General features: G+C 38.5%; 2 protein-coding genes and 1 long non-coding RNA gene across 3 annotated transcripts; 1 reads left to right on the top strand and 2 right to left on the bottom strand.

Moving 5' to 3' along the window:
* Positions 1-2,040: 2,040 nt before the first annotated feature.
* On the bottom strand, positions 2,041-6,953 carry LOC141426304 (uncharacterized). Its single transcript, XM_074085152.1, has 3 exons — positions 6,766-6,953; positions 4,024-4,106; positions 2,041-3,444 (listed from the first exon to the last, which is right to left on the bottom strand). Exons 1-3 carry the CDS (start codon positions 6,875-6,877, stop codon positions 3,256-3,258), a joined length of 384 nt encoding a protein of 127 aa, XP_073941253.1. The 5' UTR covers positions 6,878-6,953; the 3' UTR covers positions 2,041-3,255.
* An 8,568-nt stretch (positions 6,954-15,521) lies between these two features.
* LOC141426299 (uncharacterized) lies at positions 15,522-18,438 on the bottom strand. Its single transcript, XM_074085145.1, has 4 exons — positions 18,404-18,438; positions 17,145-17,302; positions 16,369-16,451; positions 15,522-15,850 (listed from the first exon to the last, which is right to left on the bottom strand). The coding sequence occupies exons 1-4, from the start codon at positions 18,421-18,423 to the stop codon at positions 15,653-15,655; spliced, it is 459 nt and encodes a 152-aa protein (XP_073941246.1). The 5' UTR covers positions 18,424-18,438; the 3' UTR covers positions 15,522-15,652.
* A 38-nt stretch (positions 18,439-18,476) lies between these two features.
* Positions 18,477-21,834, top strand: LOC141426308 (uncharacterized). The gene is made up of 2 exons (XR_012451221.1): positions 18,477-18,624; positions 21,506-21,834. It is a non-coding gene; the product is annotated as an uncharacterized lncRNA (long non-coding RNA).
* The last annotated feature ends 612 nt before the right edge of the window (positions 21,835-22,446 follow it).

Here is a 22,446-nt window from a genome sequence, read left to right as displayed (position 1 = left end):
ACAATATTATTATTATTATTATTTTTAATTTTGTTTAGCCTATTTTGTCCCACGTGATGAGCAAAGGCCTCCCCCCAATACTTTCCACTGTCTCTGTCCCCTGCATACAAGGGCCAGTCCTTCAAGAAGAAGTCCAGTTCAATTCCCGCCATCGCCAGCCTAGGTCTGCCAGGTTCGCCTTTTCGAGTTGGTGGGCATCCACTCGGTGGTTATCTTTGGCCCAAAAGCTCCGTCTGGCATGCGGCAACATGGCCAGCCCAGTCCCACTTCAGCTTAGACGCCCGACGCACCTACATCAGTGATTTTGGGTCATGGAAGCGCAGGGCGGTGTTCCGGATCGCGATCGACGAGTTTTAACCTAGCAATGCTGCGCTCCATGGGCTCGCTGGCAAACCCCGATTTTGAACTTTAGAGCTTCTGTCAAGGACCAAGTTTGCGCACCGTAGTGAGAGTTTGGTTAGTACGCACATATCATGAGTTTCCTTTTTAAGGAAATTGGGAATTAACCTTCATAAGGTGTTTCATTGACCAATAGCTCCTCCAGGGCGTTTTCTGTCCGTCTTCGACTTCTTTTTTGCCTCGCCTGGAAGGAGACTAATTGGTCCTTAAGTAAATTACTCATGGACATATGCGATTTTGTTCACCGTTTATCTCAATCCTAACGTTGGGTGCTATTTGTCATTAACTGTCTTCGACATGTTCATCCTTAGTCCAAGCCCGGAGGCTTGCTTTGCTTAGATCCTAAGCATAACTTTTGGAGGTCGGTAGCTGTTGAAGAGAATATATATAATAATATAATACATATAAAATTTTATAAAATATGTATTATTGTACGAACAATACAAGTTGTACGGCAGTACTTTTGCATAATAATAATAACATAACTTTTGAAAGTATTTTTATTTTTATAACATATGTACAGTAAGCAATTATACTAAAATAATTTAGTCAAATAACTCGCCCCTTGCGATTCCCGGCGCAAAAGTTCCCATAACGTGCGCGGTATTTCCACGTTGAATACCTGGACAGAGCCTTTGCATCATATTACTCGAGCGAGGGTCCTCCCCTTATTGTCTGAGCCGATGGCCCAAATTCCTCTCACCCAGCTCCCCAGCAGGCCCGCCGCTTCCACCGCCAAGGCACAGTGTAAGTTCTTAGACTTTGGCCAAGGGGACGTTATATGTTATCCCGAGCCCAAGAAGGCAATATCTTGCTCCGCTTCACTGCCGCCTGAGATCCGGCGCCTGCCGCTGATGCAACTGAGATGGGTGGCGGCGAAGGTTTTACACGCTTAGCATCCCACACCAAAACAACACCTTTGTATCCACCCTTTGCACGAAACTTACTAGCATTGCTGGCTTGCTTAAAGTACGTTCATAATGATGTTTAAGATTATATAGTACCTGGGCAGCTCGAGCTTTTCTCGGACTAAAACTCGGTAACAATCGTTTTCCCAGAGATAAGACCGTTTAAAGCCGTTTCCGAATCCCCGAAATATATTTAAATATACAAGAATTGCTCCTTGAAAGGTATTAGATAATTAAAACTTTAAGTTAGGAACAAGGTAACTCGGCCTGTGGGTAATTTTGCTCCTGAATTTAATTTCATTCGTAATTCATACTAGGAAGCGATTGGTGCATTTACACCATCATTATCAATGCACTCCGTCTTCTCACTGTACGGCGTCTGACAGGTTAAGAAAAGAAAATACTTATTGGAGCAAAAAAATTAAGTTCAATGTTGCCATTTTATTGGAAAGTTTAAAGGGTATAATATATTATATTATACCGGGACTTTGAGTTGCAAGACATTTAAACAAAATACAGAATTGGGGCATAGTTAGAAGTAGAGTAGAAGCACCCAGTGGGGGCAAAGTAACCTCATTTTGAAACCTACACACACCAGATGCCAACAACATATCAGGTAATAACAAAAAAATCATAAAAGAATAATTCAAATTTACACAAATAAAATAATGTATAGGTAGTAGTAATTGAAAGACAATGAAATGTTAGTAAAGTCCAATAAAAACACAAAGCATAAATTCCAGCCTGAAACCTTTATTGTACCTCTATAATGTACGTTATCTACACCCATATAGTAAATTCTCCATTATGCGTTCCATAGATAATGACCAGCATTACGACATTGGATTCTATTATAAACACGGATGTATGACCATTACGATACAATTCGATACAGAAATCTGTATCGTTATGTTGATTACAGTACCGGCGCTCGTAGCCGTAGAGCGTGGCGTGGAGCAGCAGGGCAGGCGCAGGCGCAGGTCGTCGTCGGGCGCGCACATACGAGTAAACCCCGCGGCGGCAGACATACCTAGTTCTCGTTGCAATGCAGGTCATTCTCAATGGTTCGCGGAACACATGAAAGAGGATTTAATATATGGATGTAGATAAAACATTGTATGCAACTGTATGTAATTAAGCCTTAAAACACTCATGTGTGACCCTTTTATGAAACTAGGCGTATCACACTCGTGTTTTAAGGGCCCTTTTACGATACAGTTGCATAAATAGCTATGATATCAACGTTGCAAGGGCACTATTATCCTTAGGTTAGAACTTCTAATACCGTAGAATTTTAGCTAGAAGACCTGTTCGTGGCGTGGGTATAGTCCACCAAAATAGCTTTAAGAAAAAAAAGAAAGATTTATTTGGTTCCGTCAATACCACCACCGTTCAGTAATTATGTAACTATAAAACTAATAACAAAAACTAAGTTACGTGGTGACACGACAGGACACCAAAAAGGCCAATTTGATTTATCAATTTTAATGACAGTTCCTACTACACAAATAAAACAATAAGGCTAAATGTCATATTAATTTATTGAATCAGGCGTTACTTTGCGGAGGTTCATTAAATGTCATATTGACTTGTGAGTGAAAATAGGACGTTTTAAGGGCTACAAATGACATTGAATCTTAGGGTGGTAAAGAAATTTCATGGTTTACTATTTATTAGCTCGTTAGCGAGAAGTGGCAATGGGCGGGCCATATAGCACGGAGAGCGGATGGCCGTTGGGGCTGAAAAGTTCTCGAGTGGAGACCGCGGATCGGCAAGCGCAGCGTAGGACGTCCACCAACGAGATGGACGGATAACCTGGTTATAGCTGCGGGTTCACGGTGGATGCAGGCCGCTGCCAACCGAAACAACTGGAGATCTGTGGGGGAGGCCTATGTCCAACAGTGGACGTCCTACGGCTAAGATGATGATGACGATGACGACTATTCATTTAATTTGGACACATCAAGGTGACATCGACGGTGGCGACATGGTGCTCGTAGTCGCCGTTGCGGATGATGAGGACGGACGTGTGGAGGGGCCAGTGGCGGTCGTTGGGCCAGTTGCGCACGCGCACTGTCGCCGGCACGTCGTCGCACACCCTCACGATCTCATCCAAGTTTATGTTGTCGATACACACCTGCAACAATAGATTTCAATCAGGGTTGACTTGGAACTGCCTCCGGCACCCTAACTGCGGAAGCTCCGCAATAATCTTACTAAAATGTCCTACTAATATTATAAATCCCAATAGTACATCGTGTCTTAAGGGCGGTAAATAAGGAATTACGAACGAGAGTCTATTAGCTTTAATGAGTCGATGTTCGTAATTCTAGTACCGCCCGTGCGACATACAATGTTTTTCATCATATTTGCGAGTAATAATCTTTAATTTCTAATTCTAAAAGAAAAAATATAATTCTTCCTAATATTTATTATTAATTTGTAAGCACAATTTGGTTTTCTATAGGTGCTTCAAAATGGCTTCATGTATTAATAAATGTTTACACACACACATCATCATCATCATCATCACTACAGATATAAATTAAGCCAAGCCCAATAATCAGTATGTTAAGTTTTATGTCCACTCCTGCTGGCTCGTGCCATATCGAGGCATAACTGTAATCGGTAACAGTAGTAAAGTTCTTGAAACCTGAAACTCCACGCGTAGGTACATTTTTGAGCATATTAGAGTTAAATTACTTTAAAAACTTACTGTCGGTAAATCAATAGTTGCGGTTCGTTGCCCAGCAGGAATATAAAACGTATCCAAGACTTTTTTCACACCTTCTTTCTTTCCTGCAATACATAAACCAGTATAGGTATGCCTAACTGCCTAACTGCTCTAAGATTAGGCAAAATACCACAAATGGGACTTATCACGCTAACACACACGAGTAATATTTACCTCGACGTTTCCACCACATTACAGTGGCCGTGGTCACGAGTAGACTGAAGTGAACTAATGTGGCCGACACGTTGAGGTGAATATTACTCATGTGTGTTAGCGTGATAGTCCTGTTTGTGGTATTTTGACTATGAGTAAAAATCACGAAAGTTTAAAATGTTAAACGCTCTCAGCCTTATTAATAAAAAACATCTAATTCGAATTTAATCCGACCTTACACTTGGACTAGTTACTCCTTGATTAAATAAGTATTAAGTCAGTTTTAAAATTTGTATTAATAAACATGGACTAGCGAGGTAATAGTTAAACATTTCTTTAACCTAGACTATGACCTATGACGTAAACAATGGCAACCCAGCGTGAGAAAAAAATAAAAGAATGAGTCATTAAATGAACGAAGAATGAACCATAGAAAAAAAATGTGGTATGAACCCACATCCGAAGTAAAAAGTAACTAAATATAACATGCGGCTGAGCATGGCGCTGTTTGTAGTGTATCTCGCTCACTCTTGTTATAGTCACAATAGTGTAAGTGTAGCGGTAATTAGTTCCGACGCTGGCCACCAGAATATGTATATTTGCATTGTCAGCCTTTTGAAAACGGTCACTTCAACATCATTGTTTGTTATTACGGGAATAATACTGAAACTGAACCTGTTGAATAAAGATCGCATGTTAAGTAAATAAATGTTAAAAATGATTCAAGTAGTAAAAACGAAGATATCACATGATAGTAAAGTCCTTTTAACTTACTTCTCCACGGCCCCAGAGTCTTAAGGCAGTTAAGACTTTGATATGAGGCGGTATGTGACCACCTCTCGCATCACCTGCTAACTTATTTTTCACCATATCAACTTTGAGATTGGCAGTGTCACAACTAAATCGGTATTTAGTTTTAAATTCGTGTTCTGAAAGCTCGAAAGGATTTTTGCGAACTTTGTATAATTTTACATGCCTATAACCACTTCCTGTTCTAATTCCTCGAGTTCTTCAAGCACTTGCACGACATGCAAAATTTCGGCATAATAATCCATGCTATACTATGCTATGTGCATGCAAAAATTAGAAGTTAGGTAAATAAATTTACTACAACGAATTTCAAATAAATCCACAGGCAAACCACAACCAACAATCGTCAAACAGAAAAGTTAGGTTACTCCAATATTACTCCTTCGTTAAACTAGGCATCACCAAGGATTAAATTTAAGTCTGAGACTAAGCCTGGATTAGTTTACTCTTTCCTTAATTCTTGTTTATTAATACAGACTTTTACTAATCTCAAGTTCAACCACGAATTAAAGTTAAACCTACTCTACTCCACGTTTATTAATAAGGCTGTTAAAATACACCCTAAGACTAGTGAGTGCATTTTCGAGACACGCTAAGCAGAGTTATCACATGAAATTCATATTGTTAAGTAGATTTAATGTTCAATCTATCTTTGTTTCGTAATCTGCGTAGATAAAATCGGCCAAACGACAGGATTTTACTGAGTTGACTTTATATACTAGCTGTTATCAAAATGTAGTTAGGTGCGATGACGAGCGTTAGCGAGGAGGAGTGTAAGGTAGAATTGCGACCAACAATGCACGAGCCGAGCGAGCTAAGCGAGCGTACCGCGGTAGCGGCCGGCGAAGTGCCAGAACCGAACTGCTAGCATCGCGACTTGGTTTGTTTAGACTCCAATATAAAATAAATACAAATGATGGCCAAAAATACGTTTATTAAGTACTTGCGTTATTAAAACTTGTGATCTTTTAAAACTGGTCGAACAAACTGATTCTTGTGCCAGGGTGGAACTTTTCAATAATAAAATCAATTATGATTTCCTTGGCAACAGTAGGTATGGGATATCAACATTATCAACATGACATTAGTAGCATAAGGGTTCCACCCTGGTACATGATTCAGTCACCAACGAGATGTACGGATGACCGGTTAAAGTCGCGGGCTCACGGTGGATGCAAGCCGCTTCCAACCGAGGCAACTGGAGGTTTATGGGGGAGGCCTATGTCCAACAATGGACGTCCAAGTTTATTGCGCCGCATTCTTCTTGGCAATGATGGTCTTTCCGAAAACGCTGGTAGTTTAAAAAATGACGTGTAAAAGTGCCCATTGCGGCCTATTCACTGAATAAATCATTTGAATTTTGAATTTGACTTCCTATGGCTGATATGATGATGACATGATTCAGTTTGTTCAATTGTTCATAATTTGACACGTGAGTCTGTGCTGAACTACTACGAAACTCGAAACACGAAATTTGTATCGTACCGTCCCTCTCGCTCTCGTATTAAATAGTGTCAGAGGGACCGCACGACAAAAACTTCGAGATACGAGTTTCGTAGTAGCCCTGCTGCTATGTGAGGATCTGTAACAGAGTTGTTTCATCTGCAAGTGCGATGTTTCGAATAATAAATATATACGTAAGGTTTCTATTACAACAATAACATTATGTGGGTACTGAACTAATTTAATTAACCATGCAGGCAGCATGTTGTAATAGTAAATTGACAAAATTGTGTCAAGTAAAATCAAAACAAAACTCACCTCTACTTACAGTAGTGCAGTGCCGGTCGCTTTGATCTTGTGAATCTGCGCATGCGCCGTGAAGCAGCGTGACGACGGTGAGCGCGAGAAGCGAGCGAGCAAGAGGAGACATGGCGTTTATGATGCCTGCAGCGATGCCGGCGCGCGCGCCGCTTATAACGCGCTCAACGCCCGCTAATGAACTGCCGAAGCAAATCAGTCATGTGCCCAATGTCACGTTTATGAGCACAAACAATAGAAACCATGTAAAAACGAATTTATTTATTCTACGTGTAGAAATAAGTGCTTAAATAAATTAGCATCAGACAACAGAATATGAAATAAACAAAATGCAACAGTTTAGTTTGTACTGGTTAATACTGTGGTGTAGATTTGTTTTAAATTTCTACAGTTTGTATTATTTTAGCCTATATTGTTTTTAATTTGTAGTTTACTCGTAGTAGTAATATTTGAAATGTAATAATAAATAACTTAGCAATTGCACTTAACCATGTAATTTATTATATTAACACGTATTACATGTGAGATATATTGTTTTCATGCCATGGCCAAGTCAATCTATTTATTTAAAACATAAAACATTTTTGATATTGATATAGTCTATTCGCTGGGTGCGAAGTACTTTGGTGGGGGTAATGAAATCTATCGCAGCGCTAATAGTGGCCAAAAGTAGAAATAATGTAGGTTCTGTCATCTGTCATACTCATATGAATCTGTCATTAACAAAGCAATTTGTGTAGACTTAACTGCCTAATTTTAGTAATAGATGTTTGTCTTCTTGAATTATTGAACACAGTCCCTGTTTTGTGCTTAATTCCTCTACATATGCAGGTGGTAGGACCTTGTGCAAGGTCCGCCCGGATTGCTACCACAGTCTTGCTTGTTAATCCTAAGCAGTGCTTGCACTGTCGTGTTTCGGCGTGGAGAGTAAGACAGCCGGTGAAATTCCTGGCACTTGAGGTATCCCATCTTAGGCCTCTAGGTTGGCAACGCATCTGCAATATCACTGGTGTTGCAGATGTTTATGGGCGGTAATGAGCTCTTACCATCAGGAGACCCACTTGCTCGTTTGCCATCCAGTCAAACAAAAAAAAAAACATCCCGGTCATGTCCAGCAGATACCAACAATTTTCCTTTTGAAACGGTTTGTGGTTGAAATTTTATATTGAGTACCTAATACACACAAAACCGGCCGTCAAAATAATACGTATTTTGATCTGAAAACGATATTTAATTTATTACTAGCGATACAAGAACAATTATATATGTTTACTATTATTTAAAGAACCCATTAAAGTACCTTTATCTTTTTGTTTTACAATAAAAGTACGACTAAACAATCATGAAGTAAACAAACCCTGACATAACCAAAATAAAACACGTTTTGAATAAATTTTACTTACCTCATTTAATTTTAATGACCAAATATGAACGCACAGCCCTTTGTCCACCCAAATCACGATATCATTACGACAAAAATCAGTAAGTTTTCAAGTATTATAAATTAATACGTGATAAGTTTGATTTTTGTCGTAATGAAATTTCAAAACGTCAGAACCTCAGAGCCGATAAAATTGCGCACGATAAAGTGGCGCTGATGTCATACATGCATGATTTCATATACACACCTCAAACAGTTGTTTAGACATAACGTCCAAAAATCGTCATTTTATCACTGACTCATCTGTAGAACAAAACTCTAACCCAGTTCCAGATGATCTAGAAAGTTCAAATTTGGCATTTTGACATAAAGTCCAATAGGTGAACGAGTTTGTTCGAAGTTCATCTATCGCTTACTTTCCAGCCTTTACTTTCTTTCTTTCTTTCTTCCAACATCGGACGAATACCATTATTTTACTATTTTACGTAGCTAAGAATCTATGATTCATCGATGGGGTGTCAAAAAGCTCGAAGGAATTCAAAAGTAAAAAAATGACGTTAATATTGGGGTTCAAATTGTTGCTGTTAGTTTGAATCAGCGTGTCTCTCCTCCGATGCGCTACCATGAAGGCGTATCTAATAGGTAAAGAAAGAATAATATTTTTCGTCAACTTCTTTGAGCTCAAGGTGAAGCGGGTTCCACTTCCCGAAGTGGAACTAAGGTGAGCGTAAAAGCTACGTCTTAGCATAATCAGCCGTCAATTTACCTTTGTTTCAACGAATCGAAAACCTTCTCACTCATTTTAGGGTTAGATAAAAAATACAGGTTCAAAATAAATTTTAATAAATATTCCAAGCCAAATCCTTTATTGTATAAATAAGTACACAATTTCAATTTTTTGTAGGGCTCCGAAACTGAAATGAAAAAAAACGATACCCTAATAAGTCATTTTATAGTCCGTCTGTTTGTCTGTCAAGACCTTTTCTCAGGAACGCATGGAGGTATCAAGCTGAAATTTTTATCCAATACAATGATATTTAAATGAAAATAGTGAAAAACTAAACTTCAACGCAACCAAAAGAAACGTTCATTAAGTGTTTCCATACAAATTGTCGGAACCAAAATACCTACAGCGTCTTTTCGGTTGTCCTACAAACTCAATTTTGATAGGAGGAAGTTCTTATAGCACAACCACACATTTCTGTCTATCTATGTCAGAAATCACCTAAAATTACCCCTTATTGTGTTGCTTTTGAAGAGGTGTTACCAATGGATATTCATAGTAATTACAAACTTGTACGGAACCCTCGTTGTGCGAGTTTGAGTCGCACGTGGCCGGTTGCTTTACAGTGATTAAGGCATAGTTATGTTACATAGTTTCTAACAGCACTAATAAAATTTAAGCTGCGTGATTCGATTAGGATGAGCTTTAAAGTGGTGGTGGACACCGCAGAGTGATGCTGACGGTGGCGGTGCTGTCGCAGGAGAAGCCGTTGCGGGTGACCAGGATGCGGTGCTGGTGCCAGTCTGGTGTCAAGGTTGGGGCCACGTCGGCGCACGCAGACACTAACAGCCCTAGCGGAGGGGAACCTGAGCAGGATAGCGACTCCTGAAAATAAATAAATAATAAATATCATGAGATAATAGACAACGAATAATTAAGTACAACACAAATAGCATCGAGCCAGTACCTAGTAACTACTACCTTATCTAAGCTGAAGTACTAACTGGATCAGTTTGCACTCTCACTTAATGCAGCAGCTATAGAAACTGAATAAACATTTCATATAAAAATGGTTTTATTAGATAACTTGTTGAATCAGGCGTTACTTTGCGGAGGTCCGTATCAATGAACTGAATTCTTCATTCTTTTAGTTCATTGGTTTTATTAGTCTTGGCTGTGCCCGGCTGCCACGACTTCTTGACATGAACTTTGATAAAAAATTAAACTTACCAACGATATATCAATAACTGCCTCGCATTGCCCCGGTGGAATATAGATGGTATCCATGACTACAGGATTATCACTGACCCTTCCTGGACACAGAAACAACAATTTCCGATACAAACATCGTCAACATAGTACCAAATAAGAAAATATTGAAGATTGAAGTTTTTTTGTGACTCAACTTCCATGCAAAACTTTTTTTTTACTTGTTTCGTATTAGTAATCAATAAGTATAATGGGGAAAGTCTGAAAATTTTGGAAAGGCTTGAAACTTTTTATATGAATAGGAAACCTTTCTCATTAACAGAAAAAAAAAAACAGATTTTGAAGTAGCATCAATTAATTTAAAAAAATGAAAGAGTTTTCTTTACCGCCAAATTACGATAGTCCGGTCGGTTACGGGTTGTGCCATAGTCCAGAATAAAAAAACATTAAAAAAGAATTTACGTGTCATTGACTCGATCGTTTTGACAGGTGACACTCTTTACCGGGCTGAATAATACTGACATGGAAATACAGACCGGACATGAGCTTCTATGGGTGTGTGCCTATATGCCCTTGGACCCAATCTGTATTGTCTCAATGTTTTGTACTGTCTTAATGTTTTGTACCGTCTTAATGTTTTGTATTGTCTCAATGTCTGTGTATGTCCATTTTAGGTACGCAACAAGCACTTCTCTGCACCCAATGTTTAGAAACTGTTTTTTACAAAACTGGTCAAACACAACATACACTTTTGCTGCTGTCGAAGTCATTGGCAGTAGTGGTTGCTAACCTAAAGCGACCAGTTGCCAAAAACAAAAAAGTTGAAGTTGAAGTACCTAGATGAAAAACAGGATCGATTTTTCCATGGCGGTAAATAAAATGACGATACTTAAAAATCTGACATTGTTTTCTGTTAATTAGAAAGGTAAAAGGTAAAACTATCGATAAAAAAAGTGACAAGCGTTTCTAAAATTTTCATCCATTCCCCCATTGTATGTAAAATTATCGTACAGGATTTTTTAAACTGCATGTATTAGGTATACCACATGAAATCACTTCGCTCTTGTGACATAGGTCGTGCGTGGTATGTAACTGTAAACTAAAATAAAATAAATCTAACTTATCTTTCAATTCTCTTTGAATTTTAGATCTCTTTTATGTCGTATACGTGTGTTACTTTTTAAAGGAAATAAATGATTATTACTTATTATTATCAATAATTCAATAACTTCCAATCGAATCTAATGTGACTACTAAGTTCAACTGTATACGTAGCTCAAGCTGAAAACCGACCGAATGTTAATCCAGAGTTGTCTAGAGCCATTGCTAATGCTTAAAATAAATATGCTATGTTACTAAGTAAAAAAAATAAAAGTAAATTCTTGAACGACAACTTACCAAAATCTATTTCAGTGCACTAAGCGCCTACTTCTTTTGTCGCGGCGCATGCGCCGTGCAGCAGCGCGGCGGCGGCGAGCGCGAGCAGCGAGCGAGCGAGCGGGGACATGGCGGGGAGTGCCCGCGCCCGCCGCGCGCAACGCTTATAACGCGCTCAACGACCGCTAATGAACTACCAAAGCAAATCAATCATGTTCCCTATATCACGCTTGTGAGCACAAACAATAGAAACCATATAAAAACGATTTTATTTTACGCGCACGTGTACAAAGTAGGTAAAGTCTGCCATTGGTTGGCAAACGCGTCTTCCGGTAGTCCCACATCCTACGTGAGCCCAGTACGGACTTCACTCGCACAATTGTATTTTTTCGTAGGTTTGTACGGGTTTTCTTACGATGTTTTCCTTGAGCGTAAATCTTGTGGTAAATTTTAAAAATATAAGAAATTTTGTACTTTAATTCTGAAACACATTTTATGATAAGTAATAAAAATACCCGACATTGTTATTTCAAAGTTCAATACCTCAAAAATTTTATAGCAAAATATTGAACCGACTACAAAAAACCTTGAAAATAATTTTCTACCAGTCTGAAGTCGATCGGTGCCTCAGCACGAGCCAGCAAGTGTGGACCTATAGTCATCTACCTCACCTATGCACTTTATATTGGGCTTCAATCACTCCTGCTGGCTCGTGCCTCAGCACCGACCGATTTCAAACTGGTTGACAAATTATTTTCAAGATTTTTTTGTAGTCGGTTCAATTTTTTGTTATAATTTTTTTTACTCTTTTTCGTGTTTATAATCTAAGATACAGTACAGTAAGGTAAAGTTTAATATCAACAGCTCGTCACATTTACGAAAGATTGCTTTTTCCGATGCAGAGACGATCATTATTTTGAGGAGTCCTGGGTGCTTCACCACCAGTTTTACGAGTACCATATGCATTACGAGGACCATAAATTGTGTAGCAACTGTGTTAAAGTAATTAAAATTCAACCCGTGAAATATTTGTTATTGAGATATATAATATATCCAATTTACTATAGGTGTCCCTACAACATTTGAAAAGTTCTCTCGATTTCCTCAAGATCCATCATCAGATCCTGATTTGGTGCTTATGGGACCTAATTGAAAACATTCCTAGAAAACGCAAAAAATAATTTCAAATCGGTTCATAAATGACGGAGTTCTGAGGTAACAAACATTTTAAAAAAATACAACCGAATTGATAACCTCCTTTTTTGAAGTCGGTTAAAAACGGCTGAACCGATTTTTAATAAACATAGCAAACCACCAAGCATCGCAAGGAAACACGCTATCAGACAAAAAACGCATTTAATTCGGTTCATCCGTGTGAGAGCTGCGTTGCTACTGACAGAAAGACATAAATTGGCGTCAAACTTAAAACCCTCCTTCTTGCGTCAAGAGATAAAGAGCCTTAGGCTCTATACCACGCACCATATAAATCTACCTAAAAGTTCATTACTTAATACTAATTATAGGTTTTGCTGTTTTGAGATCAGCGTGTCTCTCCTCTGACGAGCTACCATAATATGAATGCGTATCTAATAGGTAAAGAAAGGATAATATTTTTCGTCGACATTTTGAGCTCGAAGTGAAGCGGGTTCCACTTCCCAAAGTGGAACTAAGGTGAGCGTAAAAGCTACGTCTAAGCAAAATCAGCAGTCGATTGACTTTTATTTCAAGGTATCATAACCTTCTTTCTCACGTTTGGGTTAGATAAAAAATACAGGTAATAGGTTAAAAAGCAAATCCTTTATTGTATAAGTGTACATTTTAAATTTATTGTGGGTTCCGCACCTCAAATTGAAAAAAAAACGATACCCTTGTAGGTCACTTTATTGTCCGTCCGTTCGTCTATCAAGACCCTTTTTCAGGAACGCGTGGAAGTATCAAGCTGAAATTTAAATGAAATAAAAATTTAAATGAAAACAAAAATACAGTCATTAAACTAGATGTTTTCATATAAATTGCATATATTTGAAAAACCTATAGCGAATTCAGGCGGTTCAGGGGCACCATGCCGCAGATGAATGCGACGTCGGAGATGGTGACTCAACAAGGCCACGCCGTTTTATCAACTAATAAAAAGTTAAGCTTAAACATGTTAACTATAGCTCATCAGAAATGATGATATCCGCAGTAGAACTAAGGTTACCGACATAGCCCGAAGAATTGCGAAACTGAAGTGGCAATGGGTGGGGCACATTGCTCGCAGGACTGATGGCCGATGGGGTCAAAAGGTTCTCGAATGGCGTCCGCGGACCGGGGAGACGAGCTGTCGGTAGGCCTCCAACAAGATGGAGCGACGACCTGGTTAGGATCGCGGGATCGCGATGGATGCGAAAAGCACAAGACCGGTCTGTGTGGAGAGCCTTGGGGGAGGCCTATGTCCAGCAGTGGACTTCTTTCGGCTGACATGATCATAGCTATCTGTGGGATTCTGTAATTGGCTCTGTGTTGCTATTCCTTCTACATATATTGTTTTTTAGCTGTTGGTTTTCCTTAAATAAATAAATAATTAGATTTAAATATTGTTTTTTTTTTTACTTTTCATTTTTATTTTTAGTAGGGCTGCGTTGCGCGGCGCTTTGTGCAGTTCTGTATCGCAGGCCAAACTAGGATCCACATAATATCAGGTCGAGTCACCTTCCGTGGCCTGACGAATGCAGAGTGGATTCCTTTTTCATAACAAACGTACTTAGATAGTTATTGGAATATTTGTTACTTCCTAATTGATTATGTTATGAAATAAATGTTTCTTATTCTTATTCTTATGAGCCTCACGTTGCCCCGGTTTAATATAGATGGGACCCAAGACATCAGGGTTATAAGTTTTCGTTTCTAGGCACAAAAAGAACAGTTTTTGATAAAAATATCGTATATAACTATACATCATTCACAACACGGTATCTATTAAGAAAATTCTGAAGACTAGTGTTCTTATAACTCAATTTCCATACAAAACTTTTTTTTTCGTTTTTTTTTTCAAGTTGTATATTGTATACTCAATAGCGTTAATGTGGGTAAAGTTATCGTGCAAGATTTTGTCAACCCCATGTTCACCACATGGAATAAGTTCGCTCTTGTTATTTGTATAACATAGGTCGTGGTGTGAAACAAATGCACTGCGTAGTCAAAATGTGTAATGAGTTGTCTGTTGAACCCATTGCTAGCGCTGAAAATATAGATATACTTAGTTTTTTTTTTATTTGACTTGAACTGTAACTTGGAATGTAAAGTAAAATCTTGAACGGCAATTTACTAAAATCCATTTTAGTGCACTAATCGCCTACTTCTTTTGTCGCGGCGCATGCGACGTGCAGCAACGCGACGGCGGCGAGCGCGAGCAGCTAGCGAGCGAGCGGAGACATGGCGGGGAGTGCCCGCGCCCGCCGCGCGCATAGCTTATAACGCGCTCAACGATAATAAACTGCCGAAGCAAATCAATCACGTTACCTATTCATGCTTGTGATCACAAACAATAGAAACCACATAAAAACGATTTTATTTTACACGCACGTGTAAAAAGTAGGTAGTGCTTCGCATTGGTTGGCAAACGTGCGGCTCCCGTAGTTCCGCGCGCGGGACCAGTAGGACGGACTTCACTCACACAACTGAATTTTTTCGTATTGCAGGTTTGCTTCTGTATGTTTTCCTTCAGCGTAAAGCTCATGGTAAATTTCAAATGTAATTTTGCACATTAATTCTGAAAAAAAAATTATAATAGCAAATCTTTTTTGCTAAGATGAATACGAAATCCTTCGAAAAATATTACTTAATTTTTTCGTACTGGCTACGGAACCCTATTTTGGGCGTGTCCGACACGCTTTTGGCCAGTTTTTATTGCATGTGCACTTTTTACCCGACTGCCCGATGGAGGGTTATGTTTTTTATGTTTTTTTATTTTTTTATTCGACTGGATAACAAACGAGCAATCTCCTGTTGGTAAGAGATCACCACCGCCCCTATGGGCATGTCTATACGAGTACACCCGCAACACAAAATAAATAAAAATATGAGTAAATTCAAACCCAAATTTTTTATTGTATAAGTGCACTTTTTTAAAATGTTAAACTTGCAAGATCACAATTGTGTTATGCAGATGCTAGTGTCCGGGAAAGATGTTTAGCCGAGTGAATAGACGGGATGAGTTATACGCTTATGGTTGGAGGATCGGCTGCAGGGCACCATATGATAACTGAGACGGGTGCAGCCTGTTTGGTGTAGTCGCCGTTGCGGTAGACGGTGGCCGGCGAGTACTGCGGCAGGTCGGGCACATACACCGTCGGTTTGACGTCGTCGCACACCATCACTAGCTCACCGATTGGTGTATACCCATATTTACAGGGCTGCAACACACCAACACTTTATTTTAACATTGTGGCATATTTTGACCAACTGAGCGCAGTGCAAGCTAAGCGACTCCGTTTTGGCTCGGAGAAAAAATCATAAATCCAGCTCTGTTTTGCTCTAAAGGATTACATTTCTCAACAGATTCTAGCAATGTAAAACAAATTAAAACGTTTTGAATTATTTCAGAATGAAGTTGGTTTTAAAACAGGCAAATCTGTTTATTTAATTCAGGATTCTAATTTTGTTTCAAAACTCAAAAATGGTTAAGTGGAATAAAAACTATAATACGTTTCAGAAATTAATACTGTTTAAAACCTTTCTAAACAATATGTTAATTGTATTTGATAGTGTTAACATTTGGCTAAATGCTAAAATGCACTTTACTCTTTTTTTTGGTCGATGCAACTCTTCTAACTTAAAAAAAAGCGTCAACCTGTAAATAAAAACTTCACGTTCTTAAAATTAGTGCCGCGAAAATTTTCAAGCATATTAGAAAACAACTAGAATAACTTACATTTGGTATAGTAACAGTAGAGGCTTGGACTCCTGCGGGAATATAAACGGTAACTAAGTCGTATTCTGCCGATGATGAGACTCCTGCAAGCAAAATCGAGTTAAATAATATATTTAATTAGGCGTTACTTTGAGGATGTCCATATCATTGAACTGAACTAAAACAAATCTCTCTTGTTCGGAAAGTTTAATTTTCATGGGTAGATGTAGAGGGTAGGAATCTAGAGAGTATGCTAGTTGTTTATGTTAGAGGTGATGGTGATCCTCTTGGTGGTGGGTTCAGTTACGTTTGTGTTGGTTATTTACGTTTTTTATGCGGAGGGAGGGCGGGTTAAATTACATGAAAAAACATTTTTTTGTATGTGTTGTGTTGGTAAATAGTTTTGTGACACTTTTGCCTCTGTTTTTAAAGATTTATAATTATAATGAATTGTTTTTGAACTTTTCTGCAGTTTGGTTAAATAAGCAAGGGGTTGTTCCAACCAGCGAGGGGTAAATCTCACTAATATTATAAATGCGAAAGTTTGTGTAGATGTGTGTATGTTTGGAGGTTTGGATGTTTGTTACTCAATCACGTTGAAACCGCTGAACCGATTTAATTGAAATTCGATATAAAATAGTTTGCATCCTGGGAAAGGACATAGAACAGTCTTTTTCCTGATAAATTGCCTATTTTCAACAACAGCTAGTACGTAAAATAAGTATGAAAATTAGTGACGCAGTGTGCACGTAGAGTGGACTTATTTTTTTAAATATGATAAAGGATAACTAACTCACCATGAATGACAGTAGTGCACTGAGATGCATCTGCTTCGACGCATGCGCCGTGCAGCAACGCGGCGGCGGCGAGCGCGAGCAGCGAGCGAGCGAGCGGAGACATGGCGGGGAGTGCCCGCGCCCGCCGCGCGCATAGCTTATAACGCGTCCAGCGCCCGCTTATGAACAACCGAACCTAATTAATCATGTTTTTTATGTCACGCATATGAGCACAAACAATGGAAAGCATACAAAAAGGATTTTAGGTATACAAATTACTGTGAAAACAAGTCTGGAACAAATAAACGAGTGTTAGATAAAACTACATTAAAGGAGCGGCTCCACCGCTGCTTAAAAAACGGTGACGGAATTGCAGGGACGCATCGTATGCGTACCGTTTTTTGTTTTGCATGCTTTTCACACCGTTGCTTAAAATACGCAAACAGTGCGGAATCGCAGTGATGTGCCGTAAACGTTACGAGTTTTGTGTGGCACGTCACTGCAATTCAGTATTTTAAGCAGCGGTGTGGAGAGCATGCGTACCGTTTTTGGGTACGCATACGATGCGTCTCTGCGATTTCGTGCCGTCACCGTTTTTTAAGCAATTTTTTATTATTATCTTATGTTCAATTAGCGATTTGGTAGTAATTTTTAGTAAAAAGTGTTACTTGTTTTGAGAAAAAAATACTTTCAACCAAGAATCTTGTGCCCATTCTTTAAAGTCAGAGTCAAAAAGTCTTAATTCAATTTAGACTATAACAAGCACTTATGGATGTCAAATAAATCTACCTCCGGTTTGGAAAATCTTTGTGGTCGCGTCCAAATTATTACGAGTAATGACGCCCATTTGTCAGATGTCTGGTACAATAAAAAACTATTGTTACTAGATTTACGGAAGCCAAATCTATATATCTATCAAATCTATCTAATACCTCTAAACAAGAAATTGTATATACCAATTCTGTCGAGCAGGGCCCATTCAAACCAAGTCAAAACTTGCCAGTCGAAAATTGACAGTTCTAGGTCCCGATTGATGAATCTGTACGTAACTACGTACGTACTGCTGGTGTTGTTTTTTGGTACATTGCTGGCGCTGTCAATATCGAAAGTTCATTTTCATAATTAGTTAGAAAAATGCGCCGCAAAAAACTCAACAGAAACTTGTTTTTCCAAGATTAATCTGTAGTGTTCATTACAAATTTGTTGACGCACAAATGTTTGTTTATATAAAACTAAACAAATAAAATCCTTTTTACATGGTTTCTATTGTTTGTACTCACAAGCGTGATACAGGGAACATAATTGATTTGCTTCGGCAGTTCATTAGCGGGCGCTGGCCGCGTTATAAGCGTTGCGCGCGGCGGGCGCGGGCACTCCCCGCCATGTCCCCGCTCGCTCGCTCGCTGCTCGCGCTCGCCGCCGCCGCGCTGCTGCACGGCGCATGTGCGGCGCCAAAAAGAAGCAAGCGATTATCAGTGCACTACTGTAACGCATGGTGATGGTGAGCTGTCCTTTATGTTATGAATGATTGTTATAAAAAAAAACAAGTTCATTATTAACGTGCTCATTACTTGACTGATTTTTACACTCATTTTACGTGTTAACTCCTTGAAGGAGTTGGCTCTCTGCAACTAATTTAGGGCCAGTACAGACGTACTGCGTTCCAACTGCAACATAACTGCCAACTGCCAACTTACCCATACATATATTTCAATTGCTGCCAGAGTGCAGTCATTATGTTTATATTACTTTTAATTGTTGTTCTTTTAAGTGTCTTATGTCTTTTTTGAGAATAAATATCTTTAAACACAAATGAACATTAATTTTTATTTATACATGGTGTTTGGCACATGGGCCGTCAATTTTTTTTTGGGATATTGTTGGGGTTATTTTGTTATCCTTCGACCTTGGGTCCTAAAGGTCGCAGATTTGGAGATATGATTTTTTAAATGTTTTTCTTAAATTTCCCTAAATCTCTCCTTTAAACGTTCGTAATTTGTTTATTAATGTATGTAAAATTATTATTTTTTGTATTTAATAATAAGTAATATATGCTTGTTCAAACAATAATACTTTTTATTATAATTCATGGTCTCAGAGGGACGTACGAGGATTTTTATTCCAAAAAAATACTGACTGTGTGAAAAAAATCCTTCTTCGAAAATCAATTATTAAAAACCAAAAGACAATTGAGTAGTTAATTTTCTTAAAATTACTTCTCTAGCTTATGACCTTTCTAACGATAATGCTACACATTGATTCAAATTAAATTTGAGTCAAATTACGGGGGTATTCCGTCGCTAAGGCGGATATTGTTTGGAGTCAGCGAGTAAAGCAACTTTATTTTTATGATCGTTTGTTGAAAAAATGGTTGGAAAAAAAAAATTAACAAAAAAGTAAAACCGACTCCAAAAAAATAAAAAAATAACAAAAATGGAACCGACTACAAAACCCTTGAAAATATTTTTCTAGGTAAGTAGGTACGTACTAGCTCGAAGTCGGTGCCTCAGCACGAGCCAGCAGGAGTGGGACAATTCACAATAGTCGTCTACTTCACCTACATACTATGGGTTTCAATCCCTCCTGCTGGGTCGTGCTGAGTCACCGACTTCGAGCTAGTACGTACCTACTTACCTAGAAAAATATTTTCAAGGGTTTTGTAGTCGGTTCCATTTTTTGTTATTTTTTTATTTTTTTGGAGTCGGTTTACTTTTTTGTTAATTTTTTTTTATTTCTCACTTTTTAGTGATTCTTAGCCAAAGAACATCTCACAACTATTCCATTAAGCCCAAACACGACTTAGTAACGTTGTTTTATAACAGAGTTCCGTCGCCTACCTTCTGGCTTCAGCATCAGATGAGTTCGAAAGAATCATTAACTTAAAGCTTCTTCTTAGTTGCTTATCTAGGTAAGTATATTAATCATGCTAATTTAAATTTAACCCGTGAAATACTTGTAATTGATAGTAGTAGTTCCGTTGGTCAAATCTGGTTTTCATCCTCAGTTCCACTTCACCAAATTATGATTTGCAAGAGCAAATGCACGAGTTACTGCTAAATATATCCAAATTACCATAGGTGTCCCTACAATATTTGAAGAGTTCCCTCGATTTCCTTAAGATCCGATCATCAGATCCTAATTTGCTGCTTATGGAACCTAATTGAAAGCATTCCTAGACGAACTCAAAAAAAATTTTTGAAATCGGTTCATAAATGACGGAGTTCTGAGGTAACAAACATTAAAAAAAAAAATACAACCGAATTGATAACCTCCTCCTTTTTTTGAAGTCGGTTAAAAATTGAACTTTATCTAGACACGTGGCAGCGTGTCAAGCCAAGTTCAAGCAAAGGAACTGGCTAGCCAGCGCCGAGTGTAATATTCCACGAACCACTTGGTGCCACTTTTGGCCCTTCTGTAACTCAAAACCTCTTTCACGTAAACACATAAAACTACGTGTGTTTAATTATATCTATAAGGACATTTAGAAGCCCTAATTTCGTGAAGCTAGCTAAAACGGTTTTAAAGATATGAAGGCCAAAAAGTCGTAAATTTTAGCACTGACTGACTGGCATATAGTACCTAAATCTAACCTACTTCCAGATGACCTAGAAGGATGAAATTTGGGATCCAGCTCGGTAATTGTGTGTAAGCGTAGAACAAAATCTAAAAATAAAAAAAAAATAAAAAATAGGGGGTCCCCATACTAAAAAAATATTTTTAATTGTAGCGTTGGAACCGTTACAAGCAGATATTTGAAACTATCCCAATATATGTATTGTATTTGCTATATAACAGAAATATAAAACAAAAGTTACGTCAAAAAATAAATGGTGTCCCCATACAAAAAACTTGTAATACATTAAATCTCAATACCTGCCTAGTTTTTTTTCTTTACAAAAAGTAATGATATTCCACCAAAAACATAAATGTAAAAAAGGAGAGCCAAGTTCAATACAAAAAGTATGCTTGGCTGTGGGCTTCGCCGCAAAAAGAATGGAGATCTAAATAAGTGCCAAGTTCTATGCAAAATCCAAATATGTATTTATAGGAATAAAATAACATTATGAACCAGTATAACGCTTTTTAGGGTTCCGCATGCGAAATGTATTAAACGCGTTAGGCTGCGGCTCCACTAAGGCGGAGACGAGCGGAGCGGCAAGGAGACGCATCTCGTCTCCGCCTCATTATCATCAGACGTGTATTGGTCGATCACTACACGTCTCCTCTCCGCTCCGCTCGTCTCTGCCTTAGTGGGGCCGCAGCCTTAAACGGGACTCTGTTATTGTTACTATTATAATTGCCACAGCCCTTTCAGCCAGGTCCTTCCATTTGTGACACGATCTTTTGAATCGTTATATTTAAACATTCGTTTTTTTTTTCAGATTGCGTATTTGCATGTTAAAAACAAGAAGAAAACTTTAAATGAATTCCCAGCCCTGTGGGAAAACTGTTATTGGTGAGGAAGTAACAGTGTGTGAGTGTGACGACGTGTCCCCGACGGTGTACGTGCCCGAGCTGCCTCTCATCTCGCCGGTCGTCGTCCACCGCAACGGCAACTACTTCGCAGGGCCCGCAGAAGTGCGCGTCACATTGTGGTGTCAAATTGCTTAACTTGCCACATTCAATGTCTTTAATTGGCACTATAATCTAAAATTTGAAATTTAATAATTTGTACTTACTCGTATACAATAAAATATTGGGTTTGAAGTGATTATTCGTGTTATTTTGAACATATTCAAAGAAGGAAAAGATTCATGATTGGCCTACAGAAATGTAGGAATCTTCTTCTTTCTCTTTCTAATACATAAAATTCTCGTGTCACAGTGTTTGTAACCAAACTTCTCCGGAACGGCTTGACCGATTTTTATGTTTTTAGGGTTCCGTGCCTCAAAAGGAAAAACGGATCACTTTTTGTCAGTCTGTCTGTCTGTCAAGACCCATTGTTTTTTCTTCATTATTTTATTTTAACATTGTCGGCATAATTGCTACACATACGAGTATCCATGCAGAATTACAGCTCTCTAACAATGATAGTCTCTAAGCTCAGCCGCGGACGGCACAGACAGACAGACATGGTGAAACTATATGGTTTTTGCCATTTTGGCTACGGAATCCTACGGAATACCTTCTTTAATTATAATTTTAAAAAACAGTCTTCTTCTCTAGTACTCAGTTCCTATTCCATGTTCCATAAGGGTGGTGTGTGTTTTACTTAAATAAAAATAATAGTAGCCATAGCGAACTAAGTCATAAATATTTTTATCTACACCCATATAGTAAATCTTCCATTATGCGTTCAAAAACCATAGATAATGACCAGCAT

This window comes from Choristoneura fumiferana, chromosome 3, assembly GCF_025370935.1.
Source record: "Choristoneura fumiferana chromosome 3, NRCan_CFum_1, whole genome shotgun sequence".
In the NCBI taxonomy this organism is placed as follows: Eukaryota; Metazoa; Arthropoda; class Insecta; order Lepidoptera; family Tortricidae; genus Choristoneura; species Choristoneura fumiferana.
The sequence above is the reverse complement of the archived record's forward strand: the minus strand, read 5'-3'. Positions and strand labels throughout refer to the sequence as shown.